This window comes from Solanum stenotomum, chromosome 11, assembly GCF_019186545.1.
Source record: "Solanum stenotomum isolate F172 chromosome 11, ASM1918654v1, whole genome shotgun sequence".
Taxonomy (NCBI): Eukaryota; Viridiplantae; Streptophyta; class Magnoliopsida; order Solanales; family Solanaceae; genus Solanum; species Solanum stenotomum.
Window position 1 is genome coordinate 42,923,133 of NC_064292.1, and position 19,451 is coordinate 42,942,583.

At 36.2% G+C, this 19,451-nt stretch overlaps 1 protein-coding gene and 1 pseudogene across 1 annotated transcript; both read right to left on the reverse strand.

Annotated features, from left to right (window-relative positions):
• Positions 1-4,847: 4,847 nt before the first annotated feature.
• LOC125845933 (uncharacterized) lies at positions 4,848-5,477 on the reverse strand. Its single transcript, XM_049525418.1, has one exon. The coding sequence runs from the start codon at positions 5,475-5,477 to the stop codon at positions 4,848-4,850; it is 630 nt and encodes a 209-aa protein (XP_049381375.1).
• Positions 5,478-5,824: 347 nt separating this feature from the next.
• LOC125845934 (uncharacterized) lies at positions 5,825-6,427 on the reverse strand (annotated as a pseudogene).
• Between the last annotated feature and the right edge of the window lie 13,024 nt (positions 6,428-19,451).

A 19,451-nucleotide genomic window follows, 5' to 3' on the forward strand; every position in this document is an offset into this window, starting at 1 on the left:
AGTCCCGTGGTTCTAGCACGGTCGCTTTATCAACTCATGTTTGGCTAAAATAATTTTTTGGATAAAAGAATAAATTTGTGTTAGTTACTAATCTTTTTTTTTTTAATAAAAAAATGATTGACCTAGGAGCGTAACTGCACACAAGATCACTTTTTTAGAAAGAATACACACCAAAGATCGTAACCGAACATATGGTGGTATTTAAAGTTTATTTTATTTTTCTAAAAAAAAAGATTCATAATTCATGACTCAAATTTTATTTAATAATGAGAAAAGAAAAAAAAAATGAAAAAAGAACTTGTTGCAACATATAGACTTGAACAAAGATTTTTTTTATTTTTTTAAAATAAAAAACAAATAAATATATTAAGTGTCACTATTGGATGATAACAACAAAAAGGAAAAAAAGTATATTCTTTTTTTAAAAAAAAAATAAAGACTAGGCCCCTTTTAAAACAACTAGTGATATACTAAAAAAAAAATTATATTGATATAATTTCAGAAAAACGACCACTTTAATAAAATTTTCAGTTTTCATAAAATGGTCATATGTTTTCTTTTGAAAGAAAAATTGCAAAAATAGCCTATTTTATCTAATAGTTAAATTACTAACCAAAGTAGCCGATTTTGTATTTCGTTTCAATAACCATTTTATATATTTATTTAAGAGAAAAAAAAACTGAATTTATGAAATGATCAAATTTATATTATTTTTGCAAAAATGACCAGATTTACACTTTTTGCAAAAATGACCAGATTTACACTTTTTGCAAAAATGAACAGATTTAGTTTTATTTTTTTGCAAAAAAAATAGCCTTTTTTTTTCTTTTCTTAGAATGACCAGAAACTAAAAATTATAAAAAATACTTTGAGATTGTTTTTTTTTTTAGCAAAAAGCATGGGTTATGTACCAACTTCATAATGATAAATATAAAATTCACACCTAGTTTAATAATAGAACACAAATATATAATAACAACAAGATATAATTTAAATAATTACAATAAAGTTATGTATCGTTTCATAACGATAAAGATAGAATTAACACTTAGTTTAATAATAAAACACAAATATACAATAACAATGAAACATAATCATATTAAGTATCATATGATATTTAACTAATTCAAATAAACTAAACATAATAATTAAATCAAAAATATAAACATGCTTCATTATTTTTGAAGTTACATTGCAAAGTGTAAGGAAAGAAATATACCTAAAGAGATGATGACAAAACAATGATGAAAGCAAAACTCAATTCAACTCCTTAAAGACCACCAAAGATGAAATATATATATATATTTTTTCTGTTTAGAAGTAATGAGTTTTCCTCTTCTAATTTTCTGTTCTTGTTCTTTCCCTTTTCTTTTCTTTTTCCTCCCCTTTGAAATGAAAGAAGAATGAGATTTAAATAGGTGTGGAGCATTAAACCCCACTCTTCTTGAAAACTTAAGAGCCAATGCACGCATTTGACTCTTTGTTTTCCCAAGGTGCCACCCAAGATAACCAATGAAATTTCCATTTTTTCTTTTTTCTTTTTCTCTTTTCAAGATAAAATTAATTAAAAGACTACATTGCCCTTTTAGATGACCCATTTCTTTTATTCATTAATTGATTAATAGCTAAATGGGTCATCTAAAAATTTAGAATAGGCCCAAAATGTCATTTTGGATGACCCATTTCTTTTACTCATTAATTGAATAATAGTTAAATGGGTCATCTAAATATTTTAAAATAGGCCTAAAATTGATCAAGACTCAAAAATCAAAAGAAAATCAGTCCACTAACACAAAATCTAAACATCTAAACTATTTTGAAGATCAAACACAACAAATAGGGCAGAAAAATAAAAATAAGAAATAAAAACGAAATAAAAAAAATAAAACTCAAGCAACAACTTAAACATGTACTTGAAGAACACTAACAAAACAATACAAATCCGGCATCAAAACAACTTATATGGTTTAAAAAATGTGATAATGACGGATTTGGATAGAGGATGAGAGGGGGAAATGGTTGACATAAATTTTTGGACGATTGGAGGTCGCCGAAAAATTCTGCTGGATTTTGGACATAAACTTTACATCAAAGGATAGCTCTTGAAGAGCTCTACACTTTTATGTAAAGGATATAGGACGGGGATGACCCAAACTTCATAAATCTAAAGAAAAATGTGAAGATTTATGTTTGGTTTTTCTTTGATCTACGGAGTTTGGCTATGAATATGAATGAATGGTTTGCGGATTTGTGTAGAGGAGGATGAAAAGAAGAAGTGGTAAAAACTTAAAGATTTTTCCGGCCAAGGGGTGGTGGCCGGCGGCGGCAGTGGCAGCGATGACCGGCCGGCGGTAGGTGGAAGCAAAGGGGGTAAGAAAAAATAAAAAATGGCAATAAAAATTTGATTTTGGAGTTTTGTATTTTTGGTAAGGTCCCATAAGAACCCTTGGATCAAAAAATCATAGATGGTTGAGATTTAATCTTGCCCATTTCTATTGGACCGGGTCAAAATTGATTGGGCCATCAGAATTTGGTCTAAATCAACCCAATTCAATAAAAAATTGAGTCATTTGGGTCAATTAAACAAAAACAAACTACCCAAAATACAAAATAAAAATATAAAAAAATATATAAAAAAAAAATAAAAAATAAAAAAAAAAAATATATATATATATATATATTGTAGGAGTAAAATAAGCACGTCAAAAATTAGGTGTTCACAGCAAGCCCCTCTTTGCTTGGAAACATGAAGAGTTTTCAAGCGAAGAAAGTGAACAAAGTGGCTAATTTTTGACTGTGCAAACTCTGTTGAAACCATTTTGAAATAGATGACCGAACCTTGATTTAGAGGTTGCCTACATATCCTTGATTAAAAGGAAATCAGGTCAGTGTAGTTCGAAAAACTTTGATAGCTAAAACTATCAGAAATTGCGGTCAAAAGATTGCTTCGCATTGCTTGTCATCATCTACTGTCTATAATTACAAAGAAGAGAGCTAGAGAACTATGCCTTTCTACATTATAAGAGTTACAAGATCCCTACTTGATGTTTTTTCTTAGGGTCTCGTCTTGATCTTTGACTTGCTCTGTGCGTTATCTTTGATATTGATCTTCATGCTCTCTTGGTGGCTTGGGGATCATTCTCAGGTACATATTTTAACTTGAGTTGGCGGTTGAAACTCAAAACTCAAGATCACAAAATGGAGAACCCAAAAAGGATGTGTTTTTGTTAAGGAAGAAAAAAAATGAGAATCTTAAACTAGAACGTATAACCTTAGAAAGAAAAGGAAAAGCGAGGTGTGTTGCCCTGAGAGTTTCAAATAAGACGTATTGTCTTTGTGCATTGTCCTAAGATTGGGTATATCCCAAAAATATAAATATGGTGTGTATAACCCATGAATGCTGGTGCGTATTGCCCAGGATATGCATATGGTGCGTATTGCCTATGAATAGAAAATTGATGCGTATTACATGTGAATAAGGACTGGTGTGTATTGCACATAGAAGAAGACTAGTGTGTTTTGCACATGAATGCAATATCTATGTGTATTGCATGTGATTTGGATTGGTATGTCTTGCTCATGAAATAAAGACTGGTACGTTTCACACGTGAATAAAGGACGAGTGCGTATTTGCACGGAATTTAGATTGGTGTGTATTACACTAAATTCAGACTGGTGTGTATTGCACATGAATAATGAATGGTGCGTATTGCCCGAAGCTTTCGAATTGAGTGGTAAGAATGCGAATAGCATGAGATGAAACAACAAACATGTGAAGACTTTGGAGAACTTCCTTTTTGTGATGTTTCATTTTTTACTTGTAATCCCTCATTTTCTTTTGTTCCTGTGTTGAGCAAAAAAAAGAGAAAATTGTTAGTTTAAAGCAGCGGTTGGTTTGTGGCCTTGATGCTCCGATGACTTGACCATACTCATGACCAATTTCTCTAACTCTACTCAAAATTCTCGGTTGAACAACCTTTGAAGCTTCTTCTTTGATGTTTCAGGGGCGCTGATCTTTTTGGTACTACCAAATATCATAGTGCGACTGATGTCCTAAAGGATGAATTTTCCTGTTGAATATTTTTCATGACTTAAGAGACTATATCGTGTTTCTTCACGAGTTTTCAGTGAAGATTTGAGGCATTTTTAGTCCTTGCTCGAGGCATGTCAACTCGGATACTCAGCTTTAGTTTTGGTAACCCGCAGTAAGTTTTGCAATCTTTTACCTTATTTTGTCAAGAGATTATGCCGAAAGACTAGAGAAATATCAGACTTAAGAGTATGAAAAAAAAATGGATCAAGAAAGACTATAAACTTAAGCAAGGGCATTCCCTTTTGAAGAAAAATGAGAAATAGAACTTATATGGAGGCATATGTCGACTTTGAGTGTACCGTGACATGCATTTTGGACTTAACCCCAGATCCGTTTAAGTTATCTAATTCTCAAAATCTGAACCATTATCAATTTATGACTGATCTATGTATTCTTCATGCAGAAGTATCGAGAAATGGTGATCTTCGCAGATTTCGCCCAATTAGTTATTTTCATGATGTTCTCTTCTTTTATCCTAAGGTGCCCCGCAAGGTTTTCACCGATAAGATTTCTTTCTTGTCGTCTTATGGTGCCTATAAAGGTTTTCACCGATGAGACTCTTTTTTTTTTCTTTTTTTTTCTTTTTTTTGACTCAACAAAGTTGTCTTTGATGATCAATTGTCCGTGGAAGACACATTGAATCTATCATTCTCAAAGTTGATCAAAATGTTGGTTGCTAGAATAAAATCAAAAACGGAATCAAAGATTCCTTTGTTCCGTCAACCACAGACTTGTCACAGTATCTTAGAACGCATTAGATGTAGTATCTTTTGACTGTGTTCGCATTAACAATTATGCCTGCGATTTTTCCCTCCACATCAGTAAGATACAAGGCTCCTTTGGACAACACTTCCTTGATAAGATATGGACCTTGCCAATTTGGGGCAAACTTTCCCTTGGCATCTTCTTGGTGCGGGAGAATGCGTTTTAAGACCAGTTGACCTACTTCAAATTGTCTTGGGTGCACCTTCTTATTGCATGCACGAGCCGTCCTTTGCTGATAAAGCTGACCAAAACAGACGGCTGTCAATCCCTTCTCATCTATTAATGTGAGTTGCTCTAGTCGAGTTTTGACCCATTTAGTATCTTCAATTTCAGCCTCGACAATAATTCGAAGAGATGGATTTTCGACTTCCAAAGGTATCACAGCCTCAGTCCCATACACCAGCAAATAAGGAGTTGCACCAATCGAGGTGCGCACTGTTGTGCGATATCTTAAAAAGGCAAAACGCAGCTTCTCATGCCATTGTCTAGTGCCTTGAACCATTTTCCTGAGAATCTTTTTTATATTCTTGTTGGCTGCCTCCACAACTCCGTTGGCCTTTTGTCTGTATGGAGTAGAATTGTGATGCACAATTTTGAACTGCTCACATTTCTCTTTCATCAAATTGCTATTAAGGTTTGCAGCATTATCTGTGATGATAGTTCTTGGGACACCAAAACAACAAATGATGTTTGAATGGACAAAATCCACGACCACCTTCTTAATGACTGCCTTGAAAGTGATTGCCTCTACCCATTTAGTAAAGTAATCATTTGCGACCAAAATGAATCGATGTCCATTAGAAGCTTTTGGCTCAATTGGTCCGATGACATCCGTTCTCAGGCAACAAAAAGCCAAGGAGCGGCCATGGGGTGCAACTTTGAAGGGGGTGAATGGATGAGATCACCATGAATTTGACACTTATGACATTTTTTCACAAAGCAAAAGCAATCCCGTTTCATGGTAAGTCAGTAATATCCTGCTCGGAGTATCTTTTTCGCAAGGAAATATCCATTTATGTGTGGTCCACATACCACAGCATGTACTTCATTCATGATCTTCTCGGCTTCTTCAACATCCACACAGCTCAACAAGTTCAGATCCGGGGTGCGTTTATATAAAACTGTCCCGCTAAAAAAGAAACCACTAGCCAGACGTCTAATAGTCCTTTTTTGGCTTCCATTGGCATGTTCGGGACATTTCCCTGTTTGCAAGAGATTCTTGATGTCTAGGTACCACGGCTCACCATCTGATTCTGCTTCTACATTGTTACAATAGCCATGTTGGTCCCGAAGTTGAATCTCCAAGGAAGTAATGCAAGTGTTTCTCGGATATAGAAGCATTGAGGTCAAAGTAGCCAAGGCGTCTGCCAATTCATTATGAAATCTGGGGATGTATCTAAACTCGATGGACCTAAACCTTTTGCTAAGATCTTCCATGCATTGTTTGTATAGAAGAAGCTTAAGGTCTCGAGTTTTTCATTTGCCTTGAGATTGCCGAATAAGCAAATCAGAATCTCCCAACACAATCAATTCTTGCACACCTAAGTTTATTGCCATATTTAGACCCATTATGCAAGCTTCATACTATGTTGTGTTATTTGTACAGAAGAAACGAAGTCGAGCTGTTGCATGGTAATCCTGCCCTGTGGGCGATATGAGAATTGCCCCAATCCATGTGCCTTTTCTGTTGACTGCTCCATCAAAGAATAATTGTCAGGCTTTATTTTCATCTGGATCTACTTCTTCAACTGAGTTAATCTCTTCATCTAGAAAATATGTATGCAATGGTTCATAGTCGCCATCAACTGGATTCTCTGCCAATTGGTTTGCCAGAGCTTAAGCTTTCATTGCAGTTCATGTGACATATATAATGTCAAATTCAGTGAGCAAGATTTGCCATTTCGTGAACCTGCCAGTTGGCATTGGCTTCTGAAAGATGTACTTCAATGGATCCATCCTAGATATGAGGTAAGTTGTGTAGGACAAAAGGTAATGCCTTAACTTTTGAGCTAACCAAGTTAGGGCGCAACATGTCCTTTCCAAGAGGGTGTACTTGACCTCATAACTAGTGAATTTCTTGTTCAGGTAGTAGATAGCTTGCTCCTTCCTGCCTGTGGAATCGTGTTGACGTAGAACACACCCAAATGACATATCTGTCACTGAAAGATATAAAAAGAGAGGCTTATCAAGTTCAGGCGGGACCAATACGGGAGGGTTGGACAAATACTCATTGATTTTTTCAAAAGCTTGTTGACAATCCTCCGTCCATCTGACAGCAGCATCCTTTTTCAAAAGTTTGAAAATGGGCTCACAAGTGGTTGTGAGTTGAGCAATAAACCTACTGATGTAGTTCAACCTCCCAACTAGACTCATGACTTCGGTCTTATTTCTCGAGGGTGGCAAATCTTGAATGACTTTTATTTTGGAGGGATCCAATTCGATTCCCCTTCTACTGACAATAAAACCCAAAAGTTTTCCAGATGGAACTCCAAATGCACATTTTGCTGGATTAAGTTTGAGATCATATCTTCGCACTCTTTCAAAGAATTTTCTCAGATCTCGCACATGGTCAGCTTGCGTTTTAGACTTGATGATTACGTCATCGACGTATACTTCGATTTCTTTATGCATCATATCATGAAACATGGTGGTCATAGCCCTCATGTAAGTTGCCCCAGAATTTTTAAGACCGAATGGCATGACCCTATAGCAATAAGTCCCTCATGGAGTGGTGAAATCACTTTTCTCAGGGTCCTCTTCGTTCATCAAGATTTGATGATACCCCGCATAGCAGTCCACAAAAGATTGAATTTCGTGTCTGGCACAATTATCAACTAAAATGTGGATATTAGGCAAGGGAAAATTATCTTTTGGACTAGCTTTGTTCAAATCCCGATAGTCAACACAAACTCTTGTCTTTCCATCCATTTTCGGCACAGGAATAACATTTGCCAACCAAGTAGTGTACCGAATGGTTTGGATCACATTTGCATTTAGTTGTTTCATGATTTCTCCCTTGATTTTTTCACTCACGTCCGGTTTGAATTTTCTTCTTTTTTGTTGGACGGGTGGAAATCAGGATGAGTGGGCAACTTATGGACCACTAAATCAACACTCAAACCTGGCATGTCATCATAGGACCAAGCAAACACATCTTTGTATTCAAACAAAAGTTGTATTATGGCATCCCTAATTTCCTTCTTGACATGAAGACTTATTTTTATTTCTTTGACTTCCTCATTACTTCCCAAATTGATGGCCTCGGTTTCACTAAGATTAGGCTTAGGTTTGTGCTCAAACTGTTCTAATTCCCTATTAATTTCCCTAAAAGCCTCTTTTTCATCATATTCAACCTCTCAACTCGGGGATTGAAGAATAAACAAGTCTTTGAGATCTGAGAGTGAATTCCGCATGCATGTCATGTTATCAAAGCCAATATTTACAAAACTGAAAAATGGAGAATAAGAATCAGGGGAGGGAAAAGAAAAATTTTTACTATGAAACTGGAATTTCATTTCATTGAAATTAAAAAAGGATAGAAGGGTTGACATTAAAACAAAACACTTTCAAATATTCGGATCACAACCCTGACAACAACAAAATACAAAAGAGTAGCAAAACAAACTACCAAGACTCATTCCTTATGGGGAAAGGAGTGGCTTCCCAATTGTTTAACTCGAAACCTGAGCCCATGAGCTGCACATCGGCATGACTTGTACCTTCACCAACTTGGACCATGTTTACTTCACAAAACAACTGACTGAGATCCTGAATAACTTCTTCAATGTCTTCATGAGTAAAGGAAGCTTCCATTTCTGGACCCTTAGGCTTGATAAAGGAATGATAAATATGGGGAATCGGTTGTGGCAACGCCCAATTAGTCCTTTTGTGGTTCTTAGTCTCATCTCCATTTCTCTTACTTTGTTTGTATCCGAGGCCAGAAGTGCCTTGGTTCCCTAAAAGAGTAATGAGATCCACAATTCCTTGCGAACATAGTCCCAAACCTTTACCAGGTTGATAACCATATTTGAGCATTGTCGTTGCTACCATTGAAGAGGAAGAAGAGAGACATAGTTGGATAATGAGGTCTACTTCTCTAAAGCGATCGACTGATACGGCCTCAAAAGACAGGTAAACAATGGAATCACATCTTTCTTTTGGCTCAATGTATGGAATGGAGGGATCTCTGTAAATAAGTAAATCATCTTCCCCATGCACAATGATTTCCTGGTGGTTGTGTTCAAACTTAACAACTTGATGCAGAGTTGATGGGACTGCCCGAGCCATGTGGATCCATGGCCTTCCCAATAGAAAATTATAAGATGTGTCCATATCCATTACTTGGAACACAATCATAAAGTACACCGGTCCAATTGTCATGTTTAACTTGATTTCACTAATGGTATCCCGCCTTGAGCCGTCATAAGCTCGAACAAATATATTGCTGGGGCGAATTCTGTCAAAGCTAATTTTCAAGTTTTGTAGTGTAGAGAGAGGACATATGTCTACCCCGGATCCCCCATCTATCATGACCCTCTTTACATAGTACCCTTCACATTTCACTGTAAGAAGCAATGCTCTACTGTGTCCAGCTCCCTCTGTGGGCAACTCATCATCAGTGAAAGTGATGGTGTTTGACTCAAAGATGCGTTTGGCCATTTTCTCTAACTGATTTACCGTGGTCTCCTTCGATACATGTGCTTCGTTCAAAATCTTATTCAACACACGATGATGTTCTGCAGAGTGCAAGAGTAGAGACAACAATGAAATTTGTGTCGGAGTTTTCTTCAATTGTTCCACAACAGAGTAATCTGGAACTTTTATCTTTTTCAAAAACTCTTCTGCTTCTTCCTCAGTAACTGATTTTTCAGTGGTACTTGGATGTTTTGAGTCATCTTCCATTTTCTTAATTTTTCTGGAGAATAACATCTTCTATAGCGTGTCAGCCCTTCTACTTCATCAACCTCTTTAAAAATCTCCTTTCCTCGGTAAACCATAACGATTTTGTTATAGTTCTAAGGGACAACCTTTGAATTAGTTACCAAAAGTTGTTGGACAGGCTTAACAAAGATAAGTCCTTTCAACTTTGCCAAGCAATTTTGGTCCTGTTGTGTTAATGAAAAACCTTTTGGTATATACAACTTCGGCATACCTGCTTGAACTTCAATCCCCTTCGAAACCCCCGGGACACACAAAACTTTGGTATCAAGGTTGACACCTTCCACACTCAAAGATGCAACTGGTTCTAAACTCTTTATCGGCTTGTTTTCCTCTTCGATCTTTCTAAACAACTTTCCCATTTTGCCAAGGAGTTTGTACTCTTGATCATCGCAGATCATACCCACTAAATTGTTTTGAGCTAGAAGTGGGTTATTAGTCACATTGGGAGTGTTTTGATCATCTGTCACAACGACCACTCCAGGATCGATTAGTTTCTCTATCGCCCCCTTCAAGGTCCAACAATTATCAGTGTTGTGTCCTGGGGCCCCTGAATGATACTCACATCTTTCATTGGCTTGGAAACCTGAAGCAGTTGGATTCAGACGATGTGGTGGGATAGACCCAATCAATCCTATCTTTCTTAACTTTTGAAACAAGGTGGAGTATGACTCTCCCAATGGAGTGAATTTCTTTTTCTGTCCTTGCTCTTGAGCATAATTTTGCATAGGAGGAGGGTTGTAAGGGACCTGATAGGATGGTCGTTGTGGGCGAAGGTTTCCTTGAGTTGGGGCTCGAAAATGTGGGCGATTGGGGGAATGCACATATGACTGGGCATTGAAGACCGTGTGTAGAGATGTAGCTACTGGATATTGAGGGACATAAGGGTAGTAATGTTGAGGATAGCTAGATTTTCCTTGAAGTGGTGGGTAAGGACAATTAGAATTTCTTTGAGCACCCCTTGACCATGATGTTAGCGAAGAAACTTTCTCTTTTCTTTTACGATTTCCAAAACTGCCTGAACCACCTTGAATGGCCTGTGTGGTAGCTTTGATTGCTGCTTGGCTTACGATCCTTCCTGTTTTGAGACCACTTTCGACCATTTCTCCAATTTTGATTACTGTGTGAAACGGTCTTCCTATTGTTGCTGTTAGGTGGTGGAAATAATCAGGATCTTGAGGCTCTATGAAGATATCAACCAATTCTTGTTCATCTAAAGGTCGTTTGACCCGGGCTGCTTGTTCTCTCCATTTGATAGCATATTCTCTGAAGCTTTCATTTGGCTTTTTTCTCATATTAGAGAGTGTATTGCGATCTGGCATAATGTCGACATTGTACTGGAATTGTCTAACAAAATCTTGAGCCATATCATCCTAGATGTGCCTGCGGGAGATCTCTTGGTCTATAAACCATTCTGAGGCAACACCAGTCAGGCTCTCACCAAAATAAGTCATGAGCAGTTCCTCTTTACCCCCTGCACCTCTAAGTTGATTGCAGTATCTCTTGAGGTGAGTTATGGGATCACCCTGCCTGTCATACTTATCAAACTTAGGGGTTTTGAATTCAGGTGGCAAGTGGACATTTGGGAACATACAAAAGTCTTTAAATGCAACACTGTTTTGCCCTCCTAGCCCTTGCATACTTTTCATGTGTTGCTCGATGTTTTTCATTTTTTTCAACATTTCCTCTTGCTCTGAGACTTGAGGGGCCCTCTCAACATCAATAGGGGAGCCGAATTGTACAGAGTTAGGGCCCCCGAATGCTATCCCAGGAGTATAGTATTGCTCTGGATGGACGGTGAACTGTCCCTCTTGAGCTACTCTCTGCGTCACAGTTGGTTGTAGGAGAGTATAGACCGGTGCAGCTGTCGCGACAGTGGGATTATTCCTGAATGGCATGCCTTGAGGGCGTGTTGTTGATGGTCCGGCACCACAATTATCAAATGGACCATACCCGGAGGAAAGAAAGGATCTGATATCGGGACCTGAGAAGACGAAGATCGGATACTAGTGATCTCAGGAAAATCGAGGATAGACGCTGGTGGTTCTTGGCCATTGGCCCAGGCTTTCCACAACTGTGCCATAACATGCCTCAATGTCCGATTTTCTTCAACAGTGGTTGACTCTCTTGTCGTTGAATCAACTGGAGTATCCACTGGGTTTACCACAGTTTCAGTATTGCTTGTCATTGACGCTCTTACCTTAGACCTGGTAAAGTACGGGTGTTCTGCCAGTTTACCACAAACCAACCACTAAAGCTTACTAAAGAGATGAATGAACAAACTTGTTAGGGGTTAGACATCAGTCACACATTTGTTAATCACATAATAACAAGAGTTTAGAAGGCCATTGTCTCATCCCAGCTTTGTTTCGCTCATTGTCTTCCCTTTTTTTTAAAAAAAATGTTTTGATCGAACCCTTTGGAGGTTGCCTACGTATCATGTCGCTGCATGAATCAGATCATTACGTAGTTCAAAAATTTAGACCACTCAACAACATTAATTCAGACAAGCAAAGTCCAACCCTTTCATTCATTTCAAAAAACCTTTAAGCAAAACGACAAGATCAATGGGTTTAAACACAACCATGATCAACATGATCTCTTTGAACACCGAACTTTAAATTGAAACACTGAGTCTTAAACAAAACAAGAAAAAACAAACAAACAAACAAACTAAACAACTAAACTCTTCTTCAATCTTCATCGTCTTCCTTGGGCTTTCTTTGTCCTTCTAAGGTCACGTACAGATTCAACAACACCTTCGGCAGATGGGGAACATTGGCTCGTGCTTGCTCAGCCACTTCTGGATCATTCATGCGACAATGATTTTTAATAACATAGGATGTTTGTTCCGCCAGCTGATGAACTTGACGCCTAGCCTTTCCCATGTTTTCATAGCAGTTATTCAACCAAACCTGATGATCACCAAGATTGTTCCTTAAGAGGGCCTCTCGCTCCTCTGCTGCTTCAAGTTGATGGCGAAGTGTTGCTCTCTTAATGATCATTTGTCTTTGCCCCTCTTCGATATCGACACACTGACTGATTTTTCTTTTATGTTCTTCTAACTCTGTTTTAAGCTGATCATGTAAATGCATCCAACATGACCTTTCTTTCTCAAATTTCTCCTTCCGCCGCTTAAGTTCTCCCCTTTGGTAGTTCACGACCTCTTCAGATGCTAGTAAGTCCCTCTTCAATCGAGAAATTTCAAAACTCTGCTCCTTTTTTATTAGTCGGGCCAAGTGAATTCTACTATCCAACTCTTCCTCTAAACGGGCTAATTTCCCCTCTGCATGTTTCAATTCCCCTTCCGCATCTTGTAACTCCAACTGAATATTTCTTCCTCTTTGGACTTGAACTTCTTGCCGGGCAATGGTGATTTTGGCCTTCTCCAACTCTTTTTCCAATTGTCTTATGATGTGCTGGTCTTTTCTTTTTCTGCTGGATCCTTCGAAAATGTCACCAAATGTTGTTGGATCACGAAACCACGATAAGTACCCAAACACCACTTTTTCTTTATCTTGCTCCACCACCATTTCACTTAGCTCAGAAATTATACTCCCAAACCAGATCTTCAGAATATAGTGCTATCAAAGGCAAAACCTAGCGGAGTGTCAAATACAAATCTACTTATATCATCATTTGGTTGGATTTCTTGTACTCTAGCCAGTTGACGCATAACCCGAAGTGGGGCATATGGTTGAACACCTCTAAACCTAATCAACACAAGAAACGAGATACCACTAGACATGCATATGATATCCTTAGCTAGGAACCAGTAATAATTCCACATTATTTCATCAGACGTGATCACCGAAAGTTTCTCTTCACACGTTATAATTCCTTTTGGAAAATTGATTTTTTCTTCCTTTTCCTTATGGGAGGAAACATAATTACACCAGTCTGGAGTGAACCTGGGTGCACAATCGTGGTGATAAAGATGCTCCTAAAACCATATTTGCAACAAGATGTTGCAGCCTTCAAAGTACATTTCCCCATTTATGCATTTAGTCAATGCACAAAACATATCTGTCAGGATCATAGGAATAATAATAGGACTTTCCATTGTGGTCAACGCCTTTACCACCCCAACCAAATAGATATCGATATGCTTGTCCCATTTGGGGAAAACAATGAGCCCCAAAAACGCGACCATGAAGGCAAAACATCCATTCGCCTTCCAAGCCTCTTCACCCCCTTGGTTGCTAAGTTGGTTTCGATAGTTTTTAAATCTATAATTTTGGCCATACCTCTCGTATAGAAAGTCCAATGAAACACACTCATTTTTCAAACTCTCCTTCTCTACTTGATTGATCTTGAAAAGTTCCAGGAACTTTTTGGCATCAACGTTTTTTGGAATTATAGGTTTTTTGTTGCGGTGATCAGCACCTCGAACGCTGGACCCCTTCCCCATGAAGCTGGTGATTTCTTTCAGAGTTGGTGTCATCTCGAAGTCAGAAAATCGAAATACATTAATTTTTGAATCCCAGAAAGGAATCAATGCATCGATCACATCCCTTCTAGGGTCAATCTCCATTAGATGCACTAGATGTCGCAGATGTTCTTTTACTCTCATTTGCTCATGACTCCCCATGTCTGTCCACCATCGCCATAAATTCTTGAGTATTGTGTCAACGATCATTAACTCTGGAATTCCTTCACTTCTAGGCCTTTTGGAACCCTGTCTTTTGGTTGGAGGTGCCATTTGTACCTTTGAATAGAGTCCAATTAATGTTTTATGACAAACTCTAATCAAGGGAGGAAAGAAGAGTAAACAAAAAATAATTTTAAAAAATAAATAAAATACCTATTTTTACAAACATCGAACCCGAGAAGGGATGCCTACATATCTCATTTTAATGAGAATCAGGTGTGCGTAGTTCATAAAAAAAGACTCACACTTGAAAGACCACCCCTTTTATTTCAACCTCTTTTATTTTTTTTATTCTTATTTTTAAAAAAAACAAACAAAATTGAAAGATAAAGCTATTATAAAGCTGGTCAACAATATAAAGGCTTTCTGACAAATTATTTTCACATAGCACATAAAATGAACGTTGGTCTAGATTAGGTACATATCTCAGATTTTCTAGGTCAAATGCATATGATGCAAATAAACGTAGCCTACCCGAGATAGTTTTTGCTAGGTTTAGCACTTTATATGGGAAGTGTCTAGACTGACTTTACTCGAGTGGACAACTCGAGCCAGGGAGGGTCAGTGTACCGATAGCAGAGTTATTCCGGCTTAACTGGTGGTCCAACCCTGCCTAACGTGTGTGACAAACCTAGAACAAGGAGCGTAACCGCACACTAGCTCGCCTAGACAGAAATCTCGTGGAGCGTATCCGCACACACAGTATATAACAAAAACTCCAAAGACTCTGAGGGTGTGTGAGATAAGACAATTGATATACAATCACACAATATCAAAACCATGAATAATTGAAATAGTGCAATTAGCCAACAAACAAAACAAAAATAATTTTTTTTTTATCCAAATAATCAAAACAGCCAGATATAATCAATGTTCAAAGCTTGAATTCTAAAGAAGGTCCCCAATAGAGTCGCCATATTTGTCACACCACTTCTCATTTTACAATAGTTATGGATATGACCTTTTTAAAAAAATAATAATATAAAACTAAAGAAAAAATGATTATTTTTAGGTGTTCAAAGTCACCTAGTAATTCCTAATTTTAAAAAAAGTGAAAAAAATCTTTTTATTTTTAGTCTACGAAAACAAAGATTAGGTAAAAAATTCTATTGATCGAATGGAAGGTGTGAGGCACACCCCGAGTCCCGTGGTTCTAGCACGATCGCTTTATCAACTCATGTTTGGCTAAAATAATTTTTTGGATAAAAGAATAAATTTGTGTTAGTTACTAATCTTTTTTTTTTAATAAAAACACGATTGACCTAGAAGCGTAACCGCACACAAGATTACTTTTTTAGAAAGAATACACACCAAAGATCGTAACCGAATACATGGTGGTATTTAAAGTTTATTTTATTTTTCTAAAAAATAATATTGATAATTCATGACTCAAATTTTATTTAATAATGAGAAAAGAAAAAAAAATGAAAAAAGAACTTGTTGCAACATATAGACTTCAACAAAGATTTTTTTTAAAATAAAAAACAAATAAATATATGAAGTGTCACTACTTGATGATAACAACAAAAAGAAAAAAAAGTATATTTTTTTTAAAAAAAAATAATGACTAGGCCTCTTTTAAAACAACTAGTGATATACTAAAAAAAATTTATATTGATATAATTTCAGAAAAATGACCATTTTAATAAAATTTTCAGTTTTTCATAAAATGGTTATATGTTTTCTTTTGAAAGAAAAATTGCAAAAATAGCCTATTTTATCTAATAGTTAAATTAGTAACCAAAGTAGCCGATTTTGTATTTCGTTTCAATAACCATTTTATATATTTATTTAAGAGAAAAAAAAAACTCAATTTATGAAATGATCAAATTTACATTATTTTTGCAAAATTGACCAGATTTACATTTTTTGCAAAAATGACCAGATTTACACTTTTTGCAAAAATGACCAAATTTAGTTTTTTTTTTTCGCAAAAAAAACAGCCTTTTTTCTTTTCTTTTCTTAGAATGACCAGAAACTAAAAATTAAAAAAAGACTTTGAGATTGTTGTTGTTTGTTTTTTTAGCAAAAAACATGTGTTATGTACCAACTTCATAATGATAAATATAAAACTCACACCTAGTTTAATAATAAAACACAAATATATAATAACAACAAGATATAATTTAACTAATTACAATAAAGTTATGTATCGTTTCATAATGATAAATATAGAATTAACACTTAGTTTAATAATAAAACACAAATATACAATAACAATGAAATATAATCATATTAAGTATCAAAAGATATTTAACTAATTCAAATAAACTAAATATAATAATTAAATAAAAAATATAAGCATGCTTCATTATTTTTGAAGTTACATTGCAAAGTGTAAGAAAAGAAATATACCTAAAAAGATGATGACAAAACAATGATGAAAGCAAAACTCAATTCAACTCCAAAAGACCACCAAAGATGAAATATATATATATATTTTTTCTTTTTAGAAGTAATGATTTTTCCTCTTCTAATTTTCTGTTCTTGTTCTTTCTCTTTTCTTTTTTTTTCCTCCCCTTTGAAATGAAAGAAAAATGGGGTTTAAATATGTGTGGAGCATTAAACCCCCCACTCTTCTTGAAAACTTAAGAGTCAATGCATGCATTGGACTCTTTGTTTTTCCAAGGTGCCACCCAAGATGACCAATGAAATTTCTTTTTTTTCTTTTTTTTTTTTCTTTTTTCAAGATAAAATTAATTAAAAGACTACATTGCCCTTTTAGATGACCCATTTCTTTTATTCATTAATTGAATAATAGCTAAATGGGTCATCTGAAAATTTAGAATAGGCCCAAAATGTCATTTTAGATCATCAATTTCTTTTACTCATTAATTGAATAATAGCTAAATGGGTCATCTGAAAATTTTAAAATAGGCCTAAAATTGATCAAGACCCAAAAATCAAAAGAAAATCAGTCCACTAATACAAAATCTAAACATCTAAACTATTTTGAAGATCAAACACAACAAATAGGGCAGAAAAATAAAAATAAGAAATAAAAACGAAATTAAAAAAAATAAAACTCAAGCAACAACTTAAACATGAAATTAAAGAACACTAACAAAATAATACAAATCTGGCATCAAAACAGATTTTAAAAATGTGATAATGACGGATTTGGATAGAGGATAAGAGGGGAAAATGGTTTACATAAATTTTCGAACGATTGGAGGTCGCCAGAAAACTCCGCCGAAATTTTTTTGACGAATTTTGGACATAAACTTTACATCAAATGATAGCCTTGAAGAGCTCTACACTTTTATGTAAAGGATATAGGACGGGGATGACATAACTTCGTAAATCTAAAGAAAAATGTGAAGATTTATGTTTGGTTTTTCTTAGATCTACGGGGAATATGAATGAATGGTTTGCAGATTTGTGTAGAGGAGGACGAAAGGAAGAAGTGGTAAAAATTTAAAGATTTTTCCGGCCAAGGGGTGGTGGCCGGCGGTAGGTGGAAGCAAAGGGGAGAAGAAAAAATAAAAAAATGACAATAAAAATTTGATTTTGGGGTTTTGTATTTTTGGTAAGGTCCCGTAAGAACCCTTGCATCAAAAAATCATGGATGATTGAGATTTAATCTTGACCATTTCAATTGGACCGGGTCAAAATTGATTGGGCCATCAGAATTTGGTCTAAATCAACCCAATTCAATCAAAAATTGGGTCATTTGAACCAATTAAAAAAATTAATGTAAACAAAAACAAACTACCCAAAATACAAAACAAAAATATAAGAATATATATATATATATATATATATATGAGTAAAATAAACATGTCAAAAATTAGGTGTTCACAGAAAGTAAGCGAGCTGAAGCCATTAAGAAGCTTCATGAAAAGGTGCGGCTGCACTTAGAGAAGAAGAACCAAGATGTAGCCAAAAGGGCTGCTAACAAGGGTAGTAAGAGAATTGTGTTTGAACCTGGTGACTTGGTGTGGATACATTTTTGCAAGGAGCTATTTACCACCCATCGCAAGACAAAGCTGATGCCGAGGCGTGATGGACCATTTCCAGTGTTGGAGCGACTCAACGACAACGCCTATAAGGTTGCCCTTCCTTCGAAATACCAAGTGCACAACACTTTCAATGTGTGGGACCTGCCACCTTTTCCAACTGTGACTGATGATGATCCGTCGAATTTGAGGACAAATTCTTTTCAAGAAGGAGAGAATGATGTAAAACGGATTACATCAAGGCCATTTACTAGAAGTCAAGCTCAAGACCTTCAAAGGATGCAAGGGCTATTCATGAAGATGGAGGTGCTCGAGATGGTGTTGATGACAAGCAAGGACTTTCATGCCTTGAAAATTGCTGAAGAAGTCCCTTTCGGCGAGTAGGGTCCACTTGGCGCATTGCCCAATGTCTTAGGTGATGGCCCAGTCCGCCTAATGTTACAGAACGTGGCTAGGGACTGAAGAATGGCAGAGAAGCTCGCCGACCAAGTCAGCGCATCGCCAAATGACTAGGTAAGCCCGACTTGGCTCGCCCTTTTGTCTTTCGGGTCACTTTTGGGACTTTTATCCTAAACTCTAAAAATAGTTGGTTAGGTTACCTTTTTAGACTTAGATTATTTTGATGTTAAAACCTGAAAATTCATGTTTGAGTGTTGAGAGCTTGGTTAAGCTTGTGTTGCCTTTTGTTAGAAACGTTGGTTGCTTGGGATATCGATTCCCTTGAGGTCATCGTAAGAGTTAGGTGCTTATTGTAGGATTAACGAATCGGGTTCATTGGGTTTAATATACCCTTTGATTGCTTTTTGTTTCCTCTTTTTTGTGTCTATCTATTTATCTTTACTTTCCGTCTTTGATTTCCACACTAGATTGTAGTTCTTCTTGTGAGAATTGCATCAAGTTGTGTACCTCAGAATTGTTTAAGTGCCTCTTCATACGCAGTAAAATAGTATCACGTCGGACTCAACATGTATTTAAATAATATATTTAATAATCAAACATTTTGTTTATAAATGGATGGCATTGTAATTGAACATAAATTTCCCCA

Excerpts from the sequence above, each read along its gene's own strand:
- LOC125845933 (XM_049525418.1), bottom strand. The coding sequence starts at position 5,477 with ATGAAAGAGAAATGTGAGCAGTTCAAAATTGTGCATCACAATTCTACT.